Raw genomic sequence first — 20,882 nt, forward strand, 5'->3', positions numbered from 1 at the left:
GGAATTTGTGAATGCTAATGAAATGGCCTTTCTCTCCTCTTTTAGTATAATATACGCATCCTCTTACATTACAGGTTCATGACACTAGAAGAAACTATACAGTATTATTGCCTAATCAGGTGTTGGAATCTTTTAGTGCGAATACCAAAAGCAATGTGTGAGCTGACTTTGAATGACAAGCAGTAGGAATGGGATCTTTGGCATCTGGAGAGGGACATCTGTGCCTAGGTTGATGTCGGTTTAACACAGGAGTGCTTCCCAGCTTCTGGGCCTGTGCGTATACCTTTGCTGTGGTTCAAATTTATTGTCTGGGCATGAGTTAACTGAGCCATGGGAAATTTGGAGGGGGTTTATGATCAAGGGGATTACAGCCGTGTAGGTTGGACAGGGATCTCCTGGTGGTTGTAGGGGGACAGGGGCTTTGTTTTGCATGTCTCAGCAGGCGGTTTAGATGCAGTTTGAAAGATTTGGGATTACCGGATGCTGACTTCCACTAAATCCTGAACTCTGTAAGAGAAGAGAGCGGCTTCTACATGAGGTAGTGCTGGTAAGGCAACTGGCTGCACCTCACTTTTTAGCCAGAATATGCTTCTTCCCTCCTGTTTTCTACAAGTATGGTGACTCTCTGATTGAAATAAGAAAACTACAGTCTTGTAAATCGTACTGAAAACTTTACTTGCCCTGATATAATCAGTTTCTTAAAGAGTTAGTATTTGTCTGTTAGTTACATTAGCATAGTTTCTCCTCTTAGAGAGCACTTCTCAAACTTGTGGAGATCATGATTTAATTCCTATGCATTTTCTTGGAGTTTTTGCTTATATTAACAATATTTTAATACCATTTTTAAGATGCAATATAAAAATAAAATATGTATAACACTGTAGATACAGCTGCATGGCTGTTGTTTTAGAACAGGTTTGTTCCTAACTGTTCTTGTGTCTGGGGCAGCGTCTTTTAGAATCTGATTTCTTCCTGTTACTTGCTTTGATCTGTTTAGGTAACTAATATTTGATTTTAAACTGCGTTTGCTTTGCAGTTTGGTCACTGTTGAATTTCTGCTGTATGCAAACAAGCAAGGAATTTAAAAAGTTTTAGCAAATCCATAAAAGCAGTGCTTAGTGGCTGATGTGCACAACTAATACTTGTGGATCAGCAAGACCTTTTGTTTTTTAGATGTAGTTTGCTACAGTAGGTGGTGGAAACATCTATCAAAAAGAGTGGAGAACGTTTTCTGGAGCAAATATTAATAATTTTGTACTGCTTTGTTCATTATACTTTCTAAAGAGCAAAGCTTTTGGCATTTCTTCTGGTAGAGGCTGTATGACAGTATATCTTTAAGTAGGTGTTGCTAATAAATATATTATGCGTTTTGCAAAATTTAGTCATACTTGGAGGCACCAGTGTAAATAAATCCCTTTTATGCTTCAGACATTGGTAGATATTTTTTCTTTTGGTTAGCATCTTAGACGTTAGCCAGTATTTTTCACCAATTCCTTAGGCTTAAATGCATTCCTTATGCTTAAACTCTTAAATGTCTGTGCATATATTTAAGGAAAAGATAGAAAGAACAAGAAAACAGCCTAATGCAGAGCATTTGGCTCTATAGCTCAAGTCAAATAGACTTGAAGTTGTTTCCAAATTTATTCGTGCTGTATAATCTGATTTCTGTAACGGATAGAAATAGTGGCAAAGTAATTATGAGTACGCTGGGATGACTGTGAAAGATGAAGTCTCATATAAGGAGTAAAATACTGTATTCATACAAAGTAGTTTTATAATGTAATCGAATCCTATTTTTTCCATCTCTTAGATGATGAAGCATGCCTGGGACAATTATAGGCAATATGGATGGGGACATAATGAGCTCAAACCAATTGCCCGGAAAGGACATTCCACCAACATATTTGGTAGGCTATATTTTCTGGTTTGTTTGTTTTTTTTAAATATTTCTGTCCATGCTATCCTCTTTGAAAGTCTACCCAAACTTCCTAGCAAATTCTGTTTTAATGTAAATCTTTTGAAGTGTGGATGACAGAAGTGTATCAATTATTTCAATGGTACTTCAATGAATTACTTTACTAAACTATCTTTTGGGGAGTAATATGTTGTTACTGTTGCAAAAGCTAAGCTGTGTCTGTGCACTGTTACTTTGTGTACACGTATATATAAATAAAAGTTACAATGCATTGATGATATTTTGGGATGCAATGAATATAAATTTGTTTTTAAAAAAACAACCTCATCTTGTCTAGACCTTTGTGTTTAATTCCATGAGACTGTGATACAAGACAAAAATGCATGTGCAAGATGCTGAAAAACTGCTAGTACCAAGATGAAATTTAAAATAGCTTCTAAAAGGAGATCTGCATAAGGTGAAAGTGACACTGTTACTTGGTGTGTGACTTGTGGATCCTGAACCTGTAGACCAGAATGAAAGAAAAAAACGACATTCAAGATACAGGAGTTGGAGGGTAGGGGCAAGTTCTGAAGAAATTCAAGGGATGGAGTGAGAATATTTGAGCAATGGAGTGTGAATATGAGTGTTACAAATGGCATTTAGAATAGTATGAAACATGAAGAAGGTAAAGATCAAGAAATTAAATAACTTTGTGTTGCGTATGTGTGAGCAGACTAGATGGCTTTTCTTCCTTAAAATATCAGTGATCTGCAGCTGTACTGCTTTTTTGGTGTAAATGCACTGGGATAGAATAAGTAGAATGGTGATTGGAAAGTGACAAGCATTTTATTGGTACTCGAACCAGGAAAGGATCCATTTTTTGGTCCCCAGTTCTGTAGGACTGATGGTTCAAAAAACCTGGTTGTAACTGTTGAGGACTGAGCACTGGAGGTTCTCTAGGTTCATCCTCTGGTATAGCAAAACACATAATCTTGATGTTAGTGATTAAGGTTAAGCCTGGATTGGTCCAGAACGCACAGCACCTAAGATGACTGAGCCATGAAGTTCATACATTTATTTTGAAATGCACACAGGAGAGCTGCTCTAAGACTGGGTAGGATTTTTTAAATTCTGTTCAGGGTTTTATACTGTGTTTGTCCACTCTCTGGTATCTGGGGAAGGTACAAATTTATCATAACCACTTTTTTACATCAAGAATGAGTGTGAATATACTGTGTATACCTTAAGTATTGTTAGTATTGGCTATAATAGTTTGCTTGAAATGAAGATTTTATTGGCTTTTATTGTAAGGCAGTTGGCTAATAACTTTGTGTGAGGTTGGTTCTCACTGTAATTGGTATTTGTTTTGTTTATCTTGCTTTAAACCTTGAATTTGTTTCTTGTGGATGATAGAAATACAGATTAGGATTGGGTAAGTGTCTAGTTTTCTGTGTTTAGTGCCTGAACCCAGGAAAATTATTTTGACTTAAATCAAAATTTGATTAGTTTTTTGTTTTCATTCGTAGGGAAAAAGTAAACTCCCAGAGGAAATTCATTCCAAAAGAAGAGTGAAAGGACTTGTTTCAAAAGTATTGTAATGCTTAAAGGGATTTTTAATTTTTTGCTCTGTCCCTTCCCCCGATCTCCTTAAATTTTATCTTGAAACCGTTCTTATATCTTACCAAATAAATAAGTGGTTTTCTTTATATCCAAACAGTTTTTCATCAAATTTATTTGCATGATGAACTTCAACCTCAAATAGGTGCTGGACATGGAGAAGGGAGGAGAACTCTAACTAGGCACACTGCTCCTTTCACCTGCTCCCAGCAATGGAAGGAGAGCCTCTGAGTTAAATTTTCTGCAATACTTAAAAACAAACAAAAAAAAAAACCCAAACCACCCACAAATACACCCCCTCCCCCCAAACCTGTGGTGCGTAGAAGCCTATTTAAATCCATAGGAGAGTAACTTCAGCTTCTGTACAAGCCCTGTCTGCAATAAGGATTGGTGCACCTTTACTGCAAGCAAACCCCTTGGAGCCTGACATTGATGGCTTTTAGTCATGCACTGGAACCTGGTTTCTTACACTTCAGCGTGGTGTGAAGACTGATACTTGCTTCACTTCTTTATATGCCTTTATAAAGAAAATGACTGGGTCAGGTGAAGTTGTTGGGGGGGGGTGGGGGAAGATGGGCAAGTTAGCATGCTCAGGAGGAAAAAAGTACCTGGATGGGATGAGGAGTTTGAAGAGTGAAATGGAAGAGTCTAAGATGCAGCCAACACTGAGCATAGGGCAAGGAGAGAGTGTGAGACTGAAGGGGAAGACCAGAGCAACAGGCCTCTGCTGTGACAGACAGAAGGACATTTCTTAGGTTCCCAGAGAGTATTGTGTAGTATTCTTAGATAATTTCTCTTTGCTACCTTGTACATTGGCACTGCTTTCACTTCTACTAGAAAAATCTCTTCTGATGAAGCCCGTGATTTAATTGTACGTTACCTCTAATTCATGGCTTTCCTTTATATTTTTTGCAGCTGATGAAGTTGGGTCTGACAATGAAAATCTTTGTGCAAATGTTCACCTGTATGATCATGTAGTCTTTGCTATTGAATTTACATGCAATTCTGTTGCCTAATTTGCCAAGTATAATTTTAGACCAGTCTTGGTTTGTAACCCAGACTCTCTGTGAAGTGAGGTTTTTTCTTTATATGGCAGGAAAATGTTTTTCTAATGTTTGTTTTTAATGTGACTGACAAAATATTTTGAAGCAATTTTGAATTACAGTTTTACTCTAGTCTTTTATTTTCTTTCTATTCCTCCTCTGCTTACTTCTAACATGTCTCCTAATGAGTCTGGAGGACTTCTACTTTTTTTTTTCTCCGTGGAATGCTTATTCTTCAGAATGCTTATTGTTTGGAGTTTTGGCATTGCTGTCAGAAAGAAATTGCAGGCTTCCTCCACATTTAAGTTTCTGATCCTCTTATTCCAGCTAACTCTAGCAGCTGATTCCCTAAGTGTTTGTCCTTTTGAAAATCCAGATGCTATCTTGTGCCATTTAATTTTTAGCCATATCATGTTATGATTGCTCTGTTCAAGGTTATTTCATATGAAAAACTTTTCTGAAATACATAGTCTTCAGTATATACCAAGTCTAAAATAGAATCGGCTATTGTTATTTTGGTGGGTGGTTGATGGGAAGGGGGAAAGAAAAATTGGTCCTTGTACCGAGGACTGTCTAGGCTGTGTTGTTGTTGCTAGTACTTTACCAATCTCTGTTACCCATAATGACACCATTCCCAGTGGTATCTGCCTTTATAGAAGCATTACATAATTCTTTTTGAAATCTGATGCTATTTTTAATAAAAAGCTGCTCAGCAAAACCTGTTTTTATTATTCATCTCAAAGATTATTTGACCCCAACTATTTTCTGCCATTACTGTGGTCTGTTGTACTTCCATTTCAATTCATAGCACGTCTGTGAGATTCAGCAAGGAGATGGTATCGCTGGTTGACACTGCAACCCTTTGCATGAATCTTTGGGAAATCAGGTTTACTGATAACTCTCAAGTGAGGTAGAAGCGATTCAATTTAGAAGGCAAATAAGCCATTAATCTTCCCTGTTGGACTCCCCTTTCCCTTCGAAGCATTGTATATCTATATCCCAGCATCGCAAGATCTAGCAGGGTTCAGGCTGGGGTCAGAGAAGGGGAGAAGAGGTGGACTGCTCTGCTCTCATAAATCTTAGTTTTAAGTCATTAAAAAAATAAGGAAAGGTGATAAACTTTAAAGCGAGATGCTCTGTGCCTCACTGAAGCATGCCAGCAAGAACATTTGTGGGCTGCCCCAATTATTAGTTTGATTTTTATAACAAAGCCTGCTGGGGTTGCTTTAGTTGACCTGCAACTAGAAACTCTTGCCAGTCTTTTCAAGATGTCTGACCTGATGACTGTAAATTGTAAAGCAGAACCTGCTAAAAGTGTTGCCTATCAAATTGTGTAGTCAGCCAGTAGTTAAAATCTTGAATAGTACCTCTTCAACAGCTGAGTCACAGCATTAGCAGTATGGTGCTGGTTTGGGAAAGTATGACTGGGAATTGGTGGGCTTTTAAAGATGTTTACATTTAGATGACATACAAAATGAACCTTTATAGCTTCTGTGTTGGTGAAACAGGGTGATAACTTGCTCCTATTTTTGTGAAAGTTGCCTGTTTTTGAAAGGGCTGATAATCTCAAGATTTGTTATTTATTCCTACCCTGTAAGATAAAATAAAGTGTAAAAGGCAAGGAGAAAGTATAGCAGAGAGGTGTAATTTCTCTTTCCAGTTTAAATTTTTATTTGCAGCTCTGCTGGTGGTTGTAGCAGCTAAGCTAAAAAAATGTTAACTTTTTTGTTGGGCTGCTTAAATTGCTGGAATAATTTGATGACAGCCGCAGGGCGTTATTGCAGAGGTGGGGTTATATGGGAACTGGGTCAAGTTCTCATTAGAACACAAAGGGTGAAGAGAAAAGGCTGATGGAAAATGATGCCTGTAAGATAATGAACAAGCATGACAAACACTGAGCTTACTTCAGAAGGTTTTCTGGGTTTAGTGAAAACCTGAGTAGTTGATGGTATATTTGGGTTCTCTTGCTGTAATGAAATCTGATTGGATTTGCTTTTGAGGATCAGTGTTACTATCTGAAACGTGCTGCTTAAGGATGATTTGTCCCTGCATTTGTTTGGTGACCCCTAGGTGAACATCTTATGTAAATACCATTAAAATTACTAAGTCCAGATATGCCTCAGAGTTTTAAACTGTGTATTTGTGGCATCTTTTACTTCAATATCTTATGAACTAATTACTGTAGCACAAGCTTTGAGGATGCTTTATTGTAAGTTAAATTGAGCAGTTTGTACTAGTGGGTTTGTATCAATCTTCAATCTTTATTTTCTAAAACAATGTTTATTTGAGAACCTGAATGACTAAGGAAAAAAAAAAAAGGAAAAAAGCACAATCTTGGGCAACTCAGAACATCGTCCTCAGCAAAACTAGAAATCATGGGTGGTCATCTTACCTGATGCCTTCTGAAATTAGAGTTCTGAAATTTGTGGGGTTTTGTTTTTGTTTTTTTGTAATGTTAACTATCTAAGAATAAAGTGAAGATGTGCAGTTTGTCAGGTAATAGGTATGTGACAAAGTAATGATACAAACTCTTGCTAAATTGTAAACTTCCCATTACTAGCAGTGCATTTCTAAACCTTGCATTTGGATGTATTCTGTCTAGAGATGAGCTGCATTATGTGAAGATGATCTGCTAATGTATACATACATAAACAGATACATGTCTAGATACGTTTTCAAGGGTGTGAAAAGATCTTTCCTAAGGCTTAATGATGTGGAGTTTTTAAGTTGTAGATGCTTGCATACAGACATGCCCATTCTCGTGCACAAAGATTTAATGAAACTATTACTTTGTATTTTGTCACACTAGAACTGTCTCATGCATCTATAGTGCCTTCATGCCTCTCCTGTTCTCTTACCTCACATGCCATGCAAATGGTCGATTTAATCTGTGATGGCTGCAGGCTCTGTCTTGGGATGTTGTATTCTGGGAGGAAAGGAAAATTGTCAATGAAGTCACACTGTGGTTGCATTTATCACTTAAGGCTGCAGTACCATGTCTTCCCTAACACATGACCAAATACAGCTGTTGTCTCTTTTATGAGGGATTTGTCTGGCATGTTCAGTGTCATAAGGTACTGCTACTTCATACATATGGAAAAATGAAATTTTGAGGTTAACGTGGGTTAACGAGCAAGATGTGTCCAAGGGAACAACTCAAGGATTCAGTTGGGGCAGCTAGTGAGCTGAATTTTTTTTAACTTGCCAGTGGACTGCTTGGTTTCTACCACCTTGCTGAGTATGTCCTGTTGCCTGGCTTGTTGCACAGCCTGTCTCAGCCTTTTGCTACCAGTGCTGCTGATAAACCCCCATGACCTGGGAGAGAGTTGCTGACCCAGCTGCCAGCTACCCATTGCCGCAGCGTGGGAAGCTCTTGCTGCAGATCTGTGTTGCTAAGCAATGGAGATCTCAGTGCATTTCGCTGCCGAGCCGGAGAGCAGGAGCAGTGATGCTCCCAAGCCCCGTCGAGAAAATGCATTCATCAGACTGCAAGGGCGGGAGGCTGTTGGGAGAAGGAGCTGAGTCAGGCAAAGGAGTCTGTTTTTTCCAATACCTTTGGCAAGTACAGTATAGCTTGGGAGAGTAATGTGATTTCTTTGTCCAGTTTGTGGTCTAGAAAACAAGAGGGGGATTATTTCTTGTAAGCACTAAAAGAAAATGCTTTGACAGATTTTTTTTTTAATTACCCTGGGAAATATTCATTAGTTTATTAGCCATTTTTGTCTAATAACTGTCATTGTAACAGTAATTGGGCTGCCTGAGCTGCTCTGATGCTATCATCTGCTGTCATCTGATTAGTTGTCACTTACTTTTGAAGTTTGCACAATTGAGTGTCACGGGTGTCAGGTTTTGTGGGCCTTTTGTTTTTCTGGGTTGTTTTTTAGCTGCCAAATAACCTGCAAATTTATAAACATTATGGAGACAAACACTTCTACTGGGAAGAAACTAGATGATATACCCTAAAGTAAAGACTGGTGGATGACCTTTTGAAAATATGGCTAAAAACTTCTGGTGTCTTCTCATTGTAAAATCCTAATGAAAAGACAGACAGGAGAAACAACTTCTGCTCAGCATCCTTTTTCTGTGCATGTTTTCAGCCTCTGAATCCATGTGGAGGATAAATGAAAACAAAAAAGGAATATGAGGTATATATGTAAACAAATATGTTCTTGACTTCTTGTTGTTTTGATGAAAAAAAAAATACTTGGTGAGCAGTAGTTTTTATCTTAATTGTATGTGCATGAGTAATTTATCCATCGTTGCCTTTTTCCGTGGCAAATGAAAGGGGAAAGAAAATCCATTCACGCTAACTCGTAAAGAGAGGTAATTTCATGATGCAAATTTCAGCCCAATCTCTGTATTTCAGGTTCTGTTCGATTTTAAAGTAAATGAAACTGGCCTTAGGACAGGCCTATGTAGCTGTGTCCTCTGCAGAATCAGTAATGAGTGACTACACTGAGACAATGTTGAATATTACATGTACATTGAATGTGTATTCTTTTGGCCAGTAACACAAATTTTGGAAAGATAAAATTTTAAGAAAGAACATAACTCTCAAGAGTTGCTGGTCAAATCTGGAATTAGAACAGTGTTCTGATAACGCAAGAAAAATTCCTTCAGGTCGGATGAAAGATCAAACATAATCATTATTCATCCTCCAAAAATTGCTCATGAAAGGTATCTAGGGAAGAAATGTAAGAGCAGGAAAAAGCCTACAGTAAGTGAGCGTTTCTCAGAGTACTCTCTAGGCTTACGAAAGTTTGTGTTTGCAGTGTGCTTCTGTGGTCAGAGGCAGCAAGTTCTATTTAATCACTTTTAGTTTGTTTTTTCATGATTTTGTCCAATCTGCTTTTGAGTCCGTGCAAACTTAAGGGCACCCGCCATATCCCATTACAAGTGGTTCCATAGTTTGATTCCATATTCTGTAGAAAACTTTTTAGTTTTGAAGTCTGCTTGCTGTCCTAGGTGACTAGTTTTGATATTGGGGAAAAACCAGCCCATTATTCATCTCTTCTTTGCCATTCATGAGTTTGTAGAACTGCATATGCCCTCAGTTGTGTGCCTGTCTTAGGTGGAGAGTCTTGGTCTGTTAAGTCATTTCTCATACATACGTTTTTTTCATACCCTATACATTATCTCCTTTCTTTGTGTCTTTTCAAGTTCCTTTTTTTTTTTGAGGAAGACTAAAACTTTACTGTTTTCAATTTTGTTCACTGTTCCTTTCCTAATTGTATTTTGCATTTTTTAGGTTCCTTTATGGAGTCTAGAAACTCACTATAGGGTGGCTTTTCTGCAGTAGCATTCCCTCTCAAAATCCTCATCCGCTGTGTACAGTATTGCTGAATTATTTATAAATATGATGACTTATAAATATTTCCAAATGATTTTATAAATAAGCATGTGCCCAAGCATTCAGCCCTGTAGGATCCTACTGGTGGTTTCTTCTCACAATGATAATTGGTTGTTTACATTTAACCTGTTTCCTATCTTTTAAACAATTATTCATCTGCATGAGAACAATTTTCTCTTATCCTGTGGCAGGTTAGTTTTCTTAAGAGCCTTTGTTAAGGAATGTTCTTGCATACCTTCTGTATATATTCTCTGTCCATATACAAGCTGATGTCTTAAGACTGTAACGTTGATGCTAAGATAAGACTTCCCCGTACAAAATCTCTGACTTTTCCTCAGTTCATCTAATTTAAAGCTGTCCTCTGATGCTGCTAATTGGGCAAATAGTGTTTTGTAAATGCTGTTTTGCTTCACTGCGATAGACATGGTGTTTATTCAGAATATGGTTGTTCTCTAAAACTTGCAAATGTGTGCAGGCAGGAAGCAATCTGGCTGTGCGTTCCCTCTTAACTGTTTTACGGTACTGGTGCCACAGATAAAGACAACTGTGGTTAGCTAAGAATATTTTTTGAATGTTATTGCTATTTCATCAAACTGTCACAAGTGCACCTATGCATATCAGGAATATTCACCATGAGCAGCTGTTGTCTTCTGTTCTTCTGTTTAATAATACAGTATTCCCACTGAACTCTTCTCACCCAGTTTGTATTAGCTCACGTGCAGCACGTTTAGGTCAGTTGTTCTCAGTGGCTTTTTTACATGTTTCTGAACTGATGATGTTAAATCTTATGGCATTATTCAGAAGATGGAAAATTCTGCCTTTAAAAAAAAAAAGATGTACAGATGCAAAGTGGAATTAGATAAAAACACCTTATTTCTGTAACCTGCCTTATAGAATAGTGAGGTAAACCTCTACATCACATGACAATGAAGAAATTAAGTCATAACAGAGTTCAGGGCTCAGGGTCACATTGAGGATTTTTATTCTCTCTAATAGCATCCTCTCTTGTTTTTCTATTATAAGCCAGATGGTTTGCTCTGAGGAAAAAAATGTATTTGTTTCCTGTTGGGAATCTTTGGACTTATGTTTGTTTTGATTTGGGAATTATTTAGGTTGTGGGAATGCTATTGAATTTAAACTTGTTTCCTTTCATTTGGAATTAAGAACAGAGGGTGTAATAAGGAAATTAAATTAAGGCTATGCAGTCTATTTTGGACTGTGTTAAAATATTAAGTAAACGGGCATGACCACTAAATAAGGATTGGCATACTGAGCTCTAAAACTAAATATGGTAAGGACAACAACATGGACATGCGTACAAAGTGGGAGGCAGATGCAAGTATGCTTTGCTGTCATCTGAAGCCAGCAGATGTACGAGGCAGCTGTAATTCAGAAGCAGTTTAACCACGTGAATGCAGCACTGTGCTTGTGCCTAATACGCTTTGTCTTCTATCGGAGATTATTCACTTAATTTTTGCACCATTCTGATGAAGATTTATGGCTACCAAACTGAAATTAGCTCCTCTTCAGCCATCTTAAAGAAAATTTAGAATGTGGTTTGGACCAAAATGTGTGGAAGTGGCCCAAGCTTTTGATTATCTAATGATGGAAAAGCTTATGTGACATGCATCACTTAGAGGTGCGTTTTTTGTGATGCTTTTCCTACTGCCTAGCTGACAAAGTAGTTTAGCTTACAATTTCGTACAGATAATTGTATCCTTACTGTCTTGGAAGATCAGTACTTCGCTTGCTTCATGCATAAGATTTCTGCACTCGGATCACACAACTATACTTGAGTCCAGATAATATCTTGCTCTCTTATTTGCTGTCAAATACTAATCTTGCTTTGCTTGCTGCTGGGTTTAACTGCCTATATTTAGGTTCTGCATACTTCTGAGCCATCATTCACAGGTACCCTTTGCTTCAATCTTCCACTTCCTGATTTCTCAAAATGGAGTTGCTCCAGATCTTTGTTTTTGGTTAGTTTTGATTGACTGCTTCATGTGTGCAGCTGATTGCCACCACCATTCACTTCTCTCCCATTATTCTTGCCTCCCTTCTGATACACTTCTATCCTCTCCTTTTTACTCAGTGCCATCTCCTCTCCCTTGTTCCTTTCCTACTCTGAAGCTCATCCTAATCTCTCTCCTGACATTGCGGCCTTTCAGTTATCATTAGGTCTTAACCTTCCACTAACTCAGATTATAGTTCCAGTATTAATCTTAATTATGGTCTGCACACAGTCCACTCTTCCTTCCTCCTATCTACAGTAATTCAGTTTTGTGTTTGTGCTTACAAACAACATAAGGTGTGTGGGGGAAGGATGAGATGATTGAAAGAAACATAGAAAATCAAAATGGTCTAATATTAATATGTTAAGCGCTTTTCAAATTTAGTTTTAAGCACATTCAGGCTTTGTACTAGAAGGACTGCATTCAACTCTTGCTTGTATGAATTCTGAATTAGGCTGAAGGGCCATGTAGGATTTAGTTGGGGAGCAAAGTGAAGCAATTGAGTGAAGAGCAGAGAAGAGGAAGGTTTACTGTAGTATAAGTTCTTAGACAAAGTTTTTAAATTTGGGTCTTAAGGACATAGCTATTTAAGTAGCAGTATGTTGATTAATAACATCTACCTGCAGGTCCACTTTTAGATTTAAAGAACAAAGACTAGCATACACTAAAATGCTTCACTCCCATTACTTCCTCATTTATAAAATTAAGGAAAGCATTACAATTGATTTAGTGTTATTTATATGCTAAAATACTTCACAAAAGATTAGGAACTCCTTTTCATGTTGTCTATTATCAGCAATTTAAAAGAACTAAGCAATCAACATGCTTAGTTTTTTGTTCTGCTTTTTTAATTAGTCTAAAATGTTAAAGGCAATTGGTTTCTTCATGGGTACTTAAAGGCTTATTCATTGCATTTTATGGCTGAGCTGAAATCATACATTGCAGTTTTGTATGAAATGTATGGTTTCATTGACTAATTTTGAGGCACTTGTTTTCACAGTGGAATTAAACTATGTTGTTCAAAAGTTTAATTCACTTTCTTAAACGTTATCTTGTTCCTCGTGAGTCATTAAGATATTTTCCAAGTGGTATGCTTCAGCAGTGGCAGCTTTATTGCCAGAGCCTCATTAGAGATATAGAAAACTGGGTTGGTAATTGTTTGCTTTTAATTTTTGTAATATATATTTTTCTACCACATCTGTAATTGTCTATCACATTAAGAAATCCTGTTGCTACAGTTTAAAAAACTATGAATCTTTTTGAGTAGGTTGCTATACTTTCCCTAGATCAGTACAGTCTTGCCCAGTCTGCATTTTTCAGCCATTCTGAAGCTGGCCAGGCAAGAATATCAATAACAGGAATATTTATTTTAAGACTGTAATAACTCTGTATTTAATGTCAGGCTGAGTTTATCAAGGAAGCATTTTCACTCTGTTAGGGATTAAAACACCTGCCTATGTGAAAAATAACTAATCTTTTAGGTTCAAAGTGTGCCAGGGTATACTTCCTTGAGGAGACTTTACATCTCTTTTGTTTCTGGAATCACTGTGATGGAATAGGGAGGTTCTGCTCTATGCTTGGGCACACCCCAATTGTCAGGTTGCTCTGGCAGTAGTGCTGGACCACTCTGAAGTTCAGGTCACCTGCCAGAGCAGAAATTTAACTTAGGAATTAAGTTAAATTATCCCTCGAGACTTGAGTTCTCTTAGATTCCTTTTGCAAATTGATCCTTCCACCACCCTCAAATTAAACACACCAGTAATCAAAGTCGTTCTGCACCAGTAGGAGTAGGTTCTGCTTCCAGTAAATGATGTCTGTCCAGGGCCCTGAAAAAACCCAGAACTAGATATGAGTGACTGAGACCAATACTGTTTCTGGCATACGAGGTCTGTTTGTGTCTTATGGTTCTGTCCATCAGTATGACCATCCCATTGGCTATGCTGTTTTGAAAATGAAAGCCATTTCCTTACATCCAGATCTCTAGTCTCTACGCATACCTAACTATAGATTCCAGCTTTCTAATGCTTATGAAGAGAAGTTGGCTTTCTGGAGTACACAATAACTTATTTCCATAGCAGGGATGTCTTGACACAGAGATACTTGCTATTTGTATGAGATAGAGGCAGTTGTCTTCAATAACAGCCCAAATGCTTTTACTGTATCCAACTGCTTGATTTTCCTAGATTGCTATCTTGCCAATTCCCTTAGCTTTCTTCAAAACATAGCTCGTGGTGGTGTCTGCAGGCGGTCCTTGTAAACAAGGATAAGAGTCTCTGTTAGATTTCTGTGTGATTTTTGTCACTGGTTTAGGAAATGCTAAAACCCTACCTTGATTGTAAACGAACTGATGAGCATCCCACTTCTAGATCTTTCATCTGCTATGTTTTTTGCTTAATAATAAAATATTTCCTTTTCAGTCACTGCGTAAGGTAGAAGGGTAAGAATGGTTACATGCACCTATTAGGCCTATTGTATATGACTTTCCTTGGAGGCAGAGTGGCCTCATGGTAATTTTTCCACTTTGGCTGGTTTTCTTGACATCGTAGCAGCCCTGCTCTGACCTAGTGTCCATTTTGGTAATGAGATATCCATTTGAATAGGCTGTATTTCCTTCAGGTTTGTTACTCCTCTAACTGATCTCTGGATAGATGCCAAGTGTGTTGTAAGACACTAACACACTTCTAACTCAAGAGTGTTAGAGCACAGACAGACAGAGGGTGAAAGGGAAAGAAGGAAAATTCTCTGCCCAGCGAGGCAGGGGAAAGAGTAGGAATAGCAAAAGCAAGAAAACCCATGGGTTGAGATAAAGGTAGTTTAAGTGAAGGAAAGGGGTAAGAGGCAGGAAGTAATGCAAAGACAATCACTCACCACCTACCACAAGCACACTGAAGCCCAGCTGGTCCCCAAGGAATGGCTACTTGCCAGACTAACCCCCCCCACTCGGCTTTTATCATGGAACGTGATGTTCTATGGTATGGAGTATCCTTTTGGTCAGTTTGGGTCAGCTGTCGTGGCTATGTCCCCTCCCAGCCTCTTGTCCACCCCTGGCTTATTCACTGGGGGGGGGCGGGGTGGAGGGCAAAAAAAAAAAAGAAAGCCTTGATGCTGTGCAAGCACTGCTCAGCAATAGCCAAAACTCTGGTGTGTTATCAACACGGTTTTAGTCACAAATCCAAAACACAGCACCATACAGGCTACTGTGAAGAAAATTAACTCCACCCCAGCCAGGCCCGGTACACCTGCTCAGCCCTCAACTTGGGCTAATGAAAGCCCCCAAGGAAGTGTTTTTCAGAAGAAGTAATAAGATTTGTGTGGTGTATACCTGTTGAAGAAAGGAGTAGGTATGGATGATGTGTCAAATAACCAAAGTTTCTGTGAAGCACCTATTTGATGATTACTTTTCAACTTGGAGTGCATGACTTCAGTTTGCTGGCATAGAGTTTTAATTTGTCATCTTGTTCCTTATTTACATAACATGCCTGTCTCTCAAATTTTCATAGTCTTCTCTGATCGTAATTGATCTATGCTAGTTCACATTTTCTCTAGTACCTCACTGCTCATAGTCTCTTCTGCTTCCACATAATAAATACACTAAGCAACTGTGTAGCTGGTATCATACTTTCTAAATCTCTATAGTTATCATAGAGTAGTTTGGGTTGGAAGGGACCTCTAAAGGTCATCTAGTCCAAGCCCCCTGCCGTGGGCAGGGACATCTTCAACTAGATCAGGTTGATCAGAGCCCCGTCCAACCTGACCTTGAATGTTTCCAGGGATGGGGCATCCACCACCTCTCTGGGCAACCTGTTCCAGTGCTTCACCACCCTCAGTGTAAAAAATGTCTTCCTTCTATCTAGTCTAAATCTACCCTCTTTTAGTTTAAAACCATTACCCCTTGTCCTGTTGCAACAGGCCCTACTAAAAAGTTTGTCCCTTTCTTTCTTATAAGCCCTCTTTAAGTATTGAAAGGCTGCAATAAGGTCTCCCCGAAGCCTTCTGCTCTCCAAGCTGAATAACCCTAACTCCTTCATCCCCCAGTCTGTATTGATACCGGGGGTTGCCCCGACCCAGGTGCAGGACCTTGTACTTGGCCTTGTTGAACCTCATGAGGTTCACACGGGCCCACTTCTCAAGCTTGTCCAGGTCCCTCTGGATGGCATCCCATCCCTCAGGTGTGTCGACCACACCACTCGGCTTGGTGTCATCTGCAAACTTGTTGAGGGTGCACTCGATGCCACTATGTCATTGATGAAGATATTAAACAGTACCAGACCCAATACGGACCCCTGTGGGATGCCACTCGTCACCAGTCTCCATCTGGACATTGAACTGTTGACCACTACCCTCTGGATGTGACCATCCAACCAATTTCTTATCTGCTGGACAGTCCACCCATCAAATCCATCTCTCTAGTTTAGAGAGGAGGATGTTGTGGGGGACCGTGTCAAAGGCCTTACAGAGGTCCAGGTAGATGGCATCCATAGCTCTTCCCGTGTCCACTGATGTCACTCCATCACAGAAGGCCACTAGGTTAGTCAGGCAGGACTTGCCCCTGGTGAAGCCATGCTGGCTGTCTCAAATCACCTCCCTGTCTTCCATGTGCCTTAGCATAGCTTCCAGAAGGATCTGTTCCATGATCTTCCCAGGCACAGAGGTGAGACTGACTGGCCTGTAGTTCCCTGGGTCTTCCTTTTTTCCCTTTTTAAAAATGGGGGTTATTTTTCCCCTTTTCCAGTCAGTGGGAACTTCACCGGACTGCCATGACTTCTCAAATACAATGGATAGTGGCTTAGCAACTTCATCTGCCAGTGCCTTCAGGACCCCTGGATGGATCTCCTTGGGTCCCATGGACCTGTGCACCTTCAGGTGCCTTAGGTGGTCTTGCACCTGATCTTCTCCCACAGTGGGCAGCTCTTCATTGTCCTAGTCCTTGCCTTTGCCTTCTGCGGCTTGGGCGGTGAGGCTTGAGCACTTGCCGGTGAAGATTGAGGCAAAAAAAGTCATTGAGTTACCTCCGCCTTCTCCATATCCTGGGTAACCAGGACTCCCGTTTTGTTCCGGAGAGGGCCCACGTTTTCTCTCATTTTCCTTTTATCCCTGACATACCTATAGAAGTTTTTCTTGTTGCCCTTGATGTCCCTGGCCAGATTTAATTCTATTTTATTCTATTCAGGTTTAGCTTTCCTAACCTGATCCCTGGCTTCTCGGACAATTCCTCTCTATTCCTCCCAGGGTACCTGTCCTTGCTTCCACCCTCTGTAGGCTTCCTTTTTGTGTTGGAGTTTGTCCAGGAGCTCCTTGTTCATCCATGCAGGCCTCCTGGCGTTTTTGCTGGACTTCCTCTTTGTTGGGATGCATCGCTCCTGAGCTTGAAGGAGGTGATCCTTGAATATTACCCAGCTTTCTTGGGCCCTTCTTCCCTCCAGGGCTTTGTCCCATGGCACTCTACCAAGCAGATCCCTGAAGAGGCCAAAGTCTGCTCTCCTGAAGTCCATGGTAGTGAGCTTGCTGTGTGCCCTTCTCGGTGCCCTCAGGATCTTGAACTCCACCATTTCGTGGTCGCTGCAGCCCAGGCTGCCCTTGAGCTTCACATTCCCCACCAGCCCCTCCTTGTTGGTGAGAACAAGGTCCAGCACAGCACCTCTCCTCGTTGGCTCCTCTATCACTTGGAGAAGGAAGTTATCATTGACGCATTCCAGGAACCTCTTGGATTGCTTATGCCCTGCCGTGTTGTCCCTCCAACAGATGTCGGGGTGATTGAAGTCCCCCATGAGGACCAGGGCTTGTGAGCGTGAGGCTGCTCCAGTCTGTCTATAGAGGGCCTCATCTTCTTGGTCTTCCTGGTTGGGTGGCCTGTAGCAGACCCCCACCGTAATGTCACCTGTCCCTGCCTTCCCTTGAATTCTGACCCATAAGCTCTGGGTCGGCTCCTCATCCATCCCCGGGCAGAGCTCCATGCACTCCAGTTGGTCATTGACATAGAGGGCGACAGCCCCTCCTTGTCTTCCCTGCCTGTCCTTCCTAAAGAGCCTGTATCCCTCCATCCCAACGCTCCAGTCAAAGGAGCCATCCCACCATGTCTCTGTGACGCCAATAAGGTCGTAGCCCTGCAGGCGTGTGCGCGTCTCTAACTCCTCTTGTTTATTCCCTGTGCTATGTGCGTTTGCATAGAGGCATTGAAGTTGGGCCCCCGATGAAGCTGTCTTACTGGCTGGAGTTCCTCTGTGCTGTTCTTCAGGCGCTCTCCTGCTGACCTGTGTTCCTTCTCCAGGCTCTGGGCATCTATTGCTGGCCCTGGCGTCAGGCTGGTAGGAACGGGATGGATTGAGGTTCCCCTCCCCCGGCCTCTCTAGTTTAAAGCCCTCTTCACCAGCTTGGCAAGCCTATGACCGGAGATGCTCTTCCCCTTCTCTGATGGGTGATGGACCCCATCAGCCCCCAGTAGACCAGGTTTCTCAAAGCGAGTCCCATGGTCTAAGTAGCTGAACCCCTGGCTGTGGCACCAGTCCTGTAACCATGTGTTGACTCGCCAGATTTGACTGGCCCTTTCAAACCCCTTCCCTTTGACCAGCAGGATTGGTGAGAAAACTACCTGTGCTCCTGAGTCCCTTACCGCCGCTCCCAGGGCTCTGTAGTCCTTCCTGATAGTCCTCAGCCTGCTCCTGGCTGTGTCACCGGTGCACACGTGAAACAGCAGCAGCGGATAATAGTCAGTGGACTGTACAAGGCTTGGTAGCCTCTCGGTGACATCCCTGATGCGAGCCCCCGGTAAGCAGCACACCTCTCTAGAGAGCGTGTCCGGTCGGCAAATGGGTGCCTCCGTACTGCTCAGAAGAGAGTCGCCTACTACCATCAACCGTTGCCTTTTCTTAGTTGCGCTGGTTGTTACACGGGGGGCAGATTGGGCTGCATTGCTCAGCTCCAGCATCTCTCCTGATGTGATGGGTCTTTCCTCTTCGGCCTGCAGAGTGGTCAAGCGGTTCTGCAAGGGCACCTTAGGCTTCGGGGGAAGTCTCTTCCTCCTGCTGGTCCTTGTCATTGCAATTGCCCATTCTTCTGCATTACTGGCCCCCCTCCCTTCTGTGTGTACTGGTGGGGGAGTTTTTGGCTGTTTGGCTGTGGGTCTGCTGCAGACTGTGCTTGGAACCAGCTATCTAACTCCTTCTCCGCCTCCCTGATGTTACGCAGCCTTCTCACCACCTCCCGCAGCTCAGCCACCTGCTACAGGTCCTCTACCTGGGCCTACCTTTTGCAGGCAGGTCTGCCGCCTGTCCCTGCCCCAGGAGAAAGGTCTAGGCACTCCCTGCAGCCTGAGGTCTGCACTGTAGCCTCTCCCTTCAGCAGCTCTGTCTGGGTGGAGGCATCGGCTGCCGCTGGGGTAGATGGTGCAGACCCCCCAGCTGCAGCCACGGCCTTTGTTCTCAGACGAGTGCCCGCCATTCTGCCCTGAGGGTCAGGTAGGATGAGTGCCCTTGACCTTTGCCGGTGGTCACAGAACGGTGCCCAGTTGCTGGGTTATGTGTACTCCAAGTCTCCCACTCGTCCCGTGGAACGCCCTTCCTTCCAAGAGGCGCCCTCCCGCGCAAACTGACGTGCCGTGCCGTGCCCTGTTTGCCCGTCCTGGTGGCTAGCGCTCCCTGGGGCTGCCTTTAGCGGGAGTGGGGGGTGGCAGCCGTTACTCCTGGCCCCGCCCACGCCTCGTCAGCTACCCTAGTGAGAGCTGCCGGCTCCCGGCGGGTCTCTGCGCTCCCCTGTGGGTTCCCCGGCTCAGGAAACCCCCCTGTACGCCACGATCCCCCGCTCCGCTGTGGGACGCGCCTGCACCGGAGCTGATCGTCTCTGCGAGTGGTGGTTGGTGGCGGTTACATGCCTTATGGTATAATGAAAATGGGCTATTTATTTTCTTCATATTCCTTTTGTCATGGAACACATGGCAACGATCTGTCTCCCCGTACTTTGATAGCCTCTTGTGAGACTATAAAATGGTATAAATAAACTAGTTGTTCATCTAGCGCTTCAGCATACTGAAAGAATTTTAGATAGAAAGACCGTTTTTCTTTTAATGGCCCTGCTGTTTACGCTTAGTCATATGATTTGCTCGATACTTCAGACTGTAGATTTATGTGCTATCAAGTGAAGGAATTATTTGTCTAATCTCAGGAAACTGAAGTCTACCTAAATATAAATCTGACTTACTATTTTGCAGTCCTTTGGAATAATACTCTTGCTTAATGAGATTGTGCATGATTTTGTTAATAGTTCAGCTATTTCACTGCTAAATTCCTTCTATTAGCTCATGATGGATGTTCTGTTTTATTTAGAAGAATGAGCATTGCATTCATTAGGCAAACTTCATTAAATTTGGAGCTCAATCAACTAGAACTATAATTATATGGAGAGGAAACTTCCTAATCTGACATTTGTAAAACTGAGCCCTTTTGGAATCAGTTATTATCTTATGCAACATGACCAACTGAGCCTTTGTATTGAACAGAGACAGACCCTGGGAGGAGTGCCTTCAGCTAGGAGAAGTGTTATTTTCTATTATAATTTAATTGCTTTATAGCCTTTTTCACCACAGTGAGACATCTGCTCTCTTTGTATCCGGAGCAATAATAGATCAGACTGGTTGAGGTGGTAGTAAGCAGTATATACTCCTCTAAACTATTATCTCATTGTTTAGAGTTACTTTATTACTTTTCAAATTACACCTTCTGCAGTTTAAGTCCATGAAGACTATCCTCTTGTCCTTTAAGGCAAAATTTATGGATCTTAGCATGGCTATGAAAGGGAAAAAACATACTCTATTATGAATGGAAAATGATTTCTCTTTCTGACTTCAGACTGAATGATTTGTATCAGCATCAGGAGGGGCAAGTACAGCTGCCTATCCATTGTAGTCTGTTTTCCCTATAGCACCACGTGTGACTAATGCAGGCCAGTGATGTTTGAACACTTGCTGTTTC

At 41.4% G+C, this 20,882-nt stretch overlaps 1 protein-coding gene across 1 annotated transcript in view; it reads left to right on the forward strand.

Annotated features, from left to right (window-relative positions):
- MAN1A2 (mannosidase alpha class 1A member 2) overlaps positions 1-20,882 on the forward strand; it is a 158,387-nt gene that overhangs the window by 45,213 nt on the left and 92,292 nt on the right. The window contains exon 3 of the mRNA XM_076347531.1: positions 1,811-1,907. Coding sequence (XP_076203646.1) covers positions 1,811-1,907 — 97 coding nt within the window. The remainder of the gene's footprint in view (positions 1-1,810; positions 1,908-20,882) is intronic.

Source organism: Aptenodytes patagonicus, chromosome 1, assembly GCF_965638725.1.
Source record: "Aptenodytes patagonicus chromosome 1, bAptPat1.pri.cur, whole genome shotgun sequence".
NCBI classification, from domain to species: domain Eukaryota; kingdom Metazoa; phylum Chordata; class Aves; order Sphenisciformes; family Spheniscidae; genus Aptenodytes; species Aptenodytes patagonicus.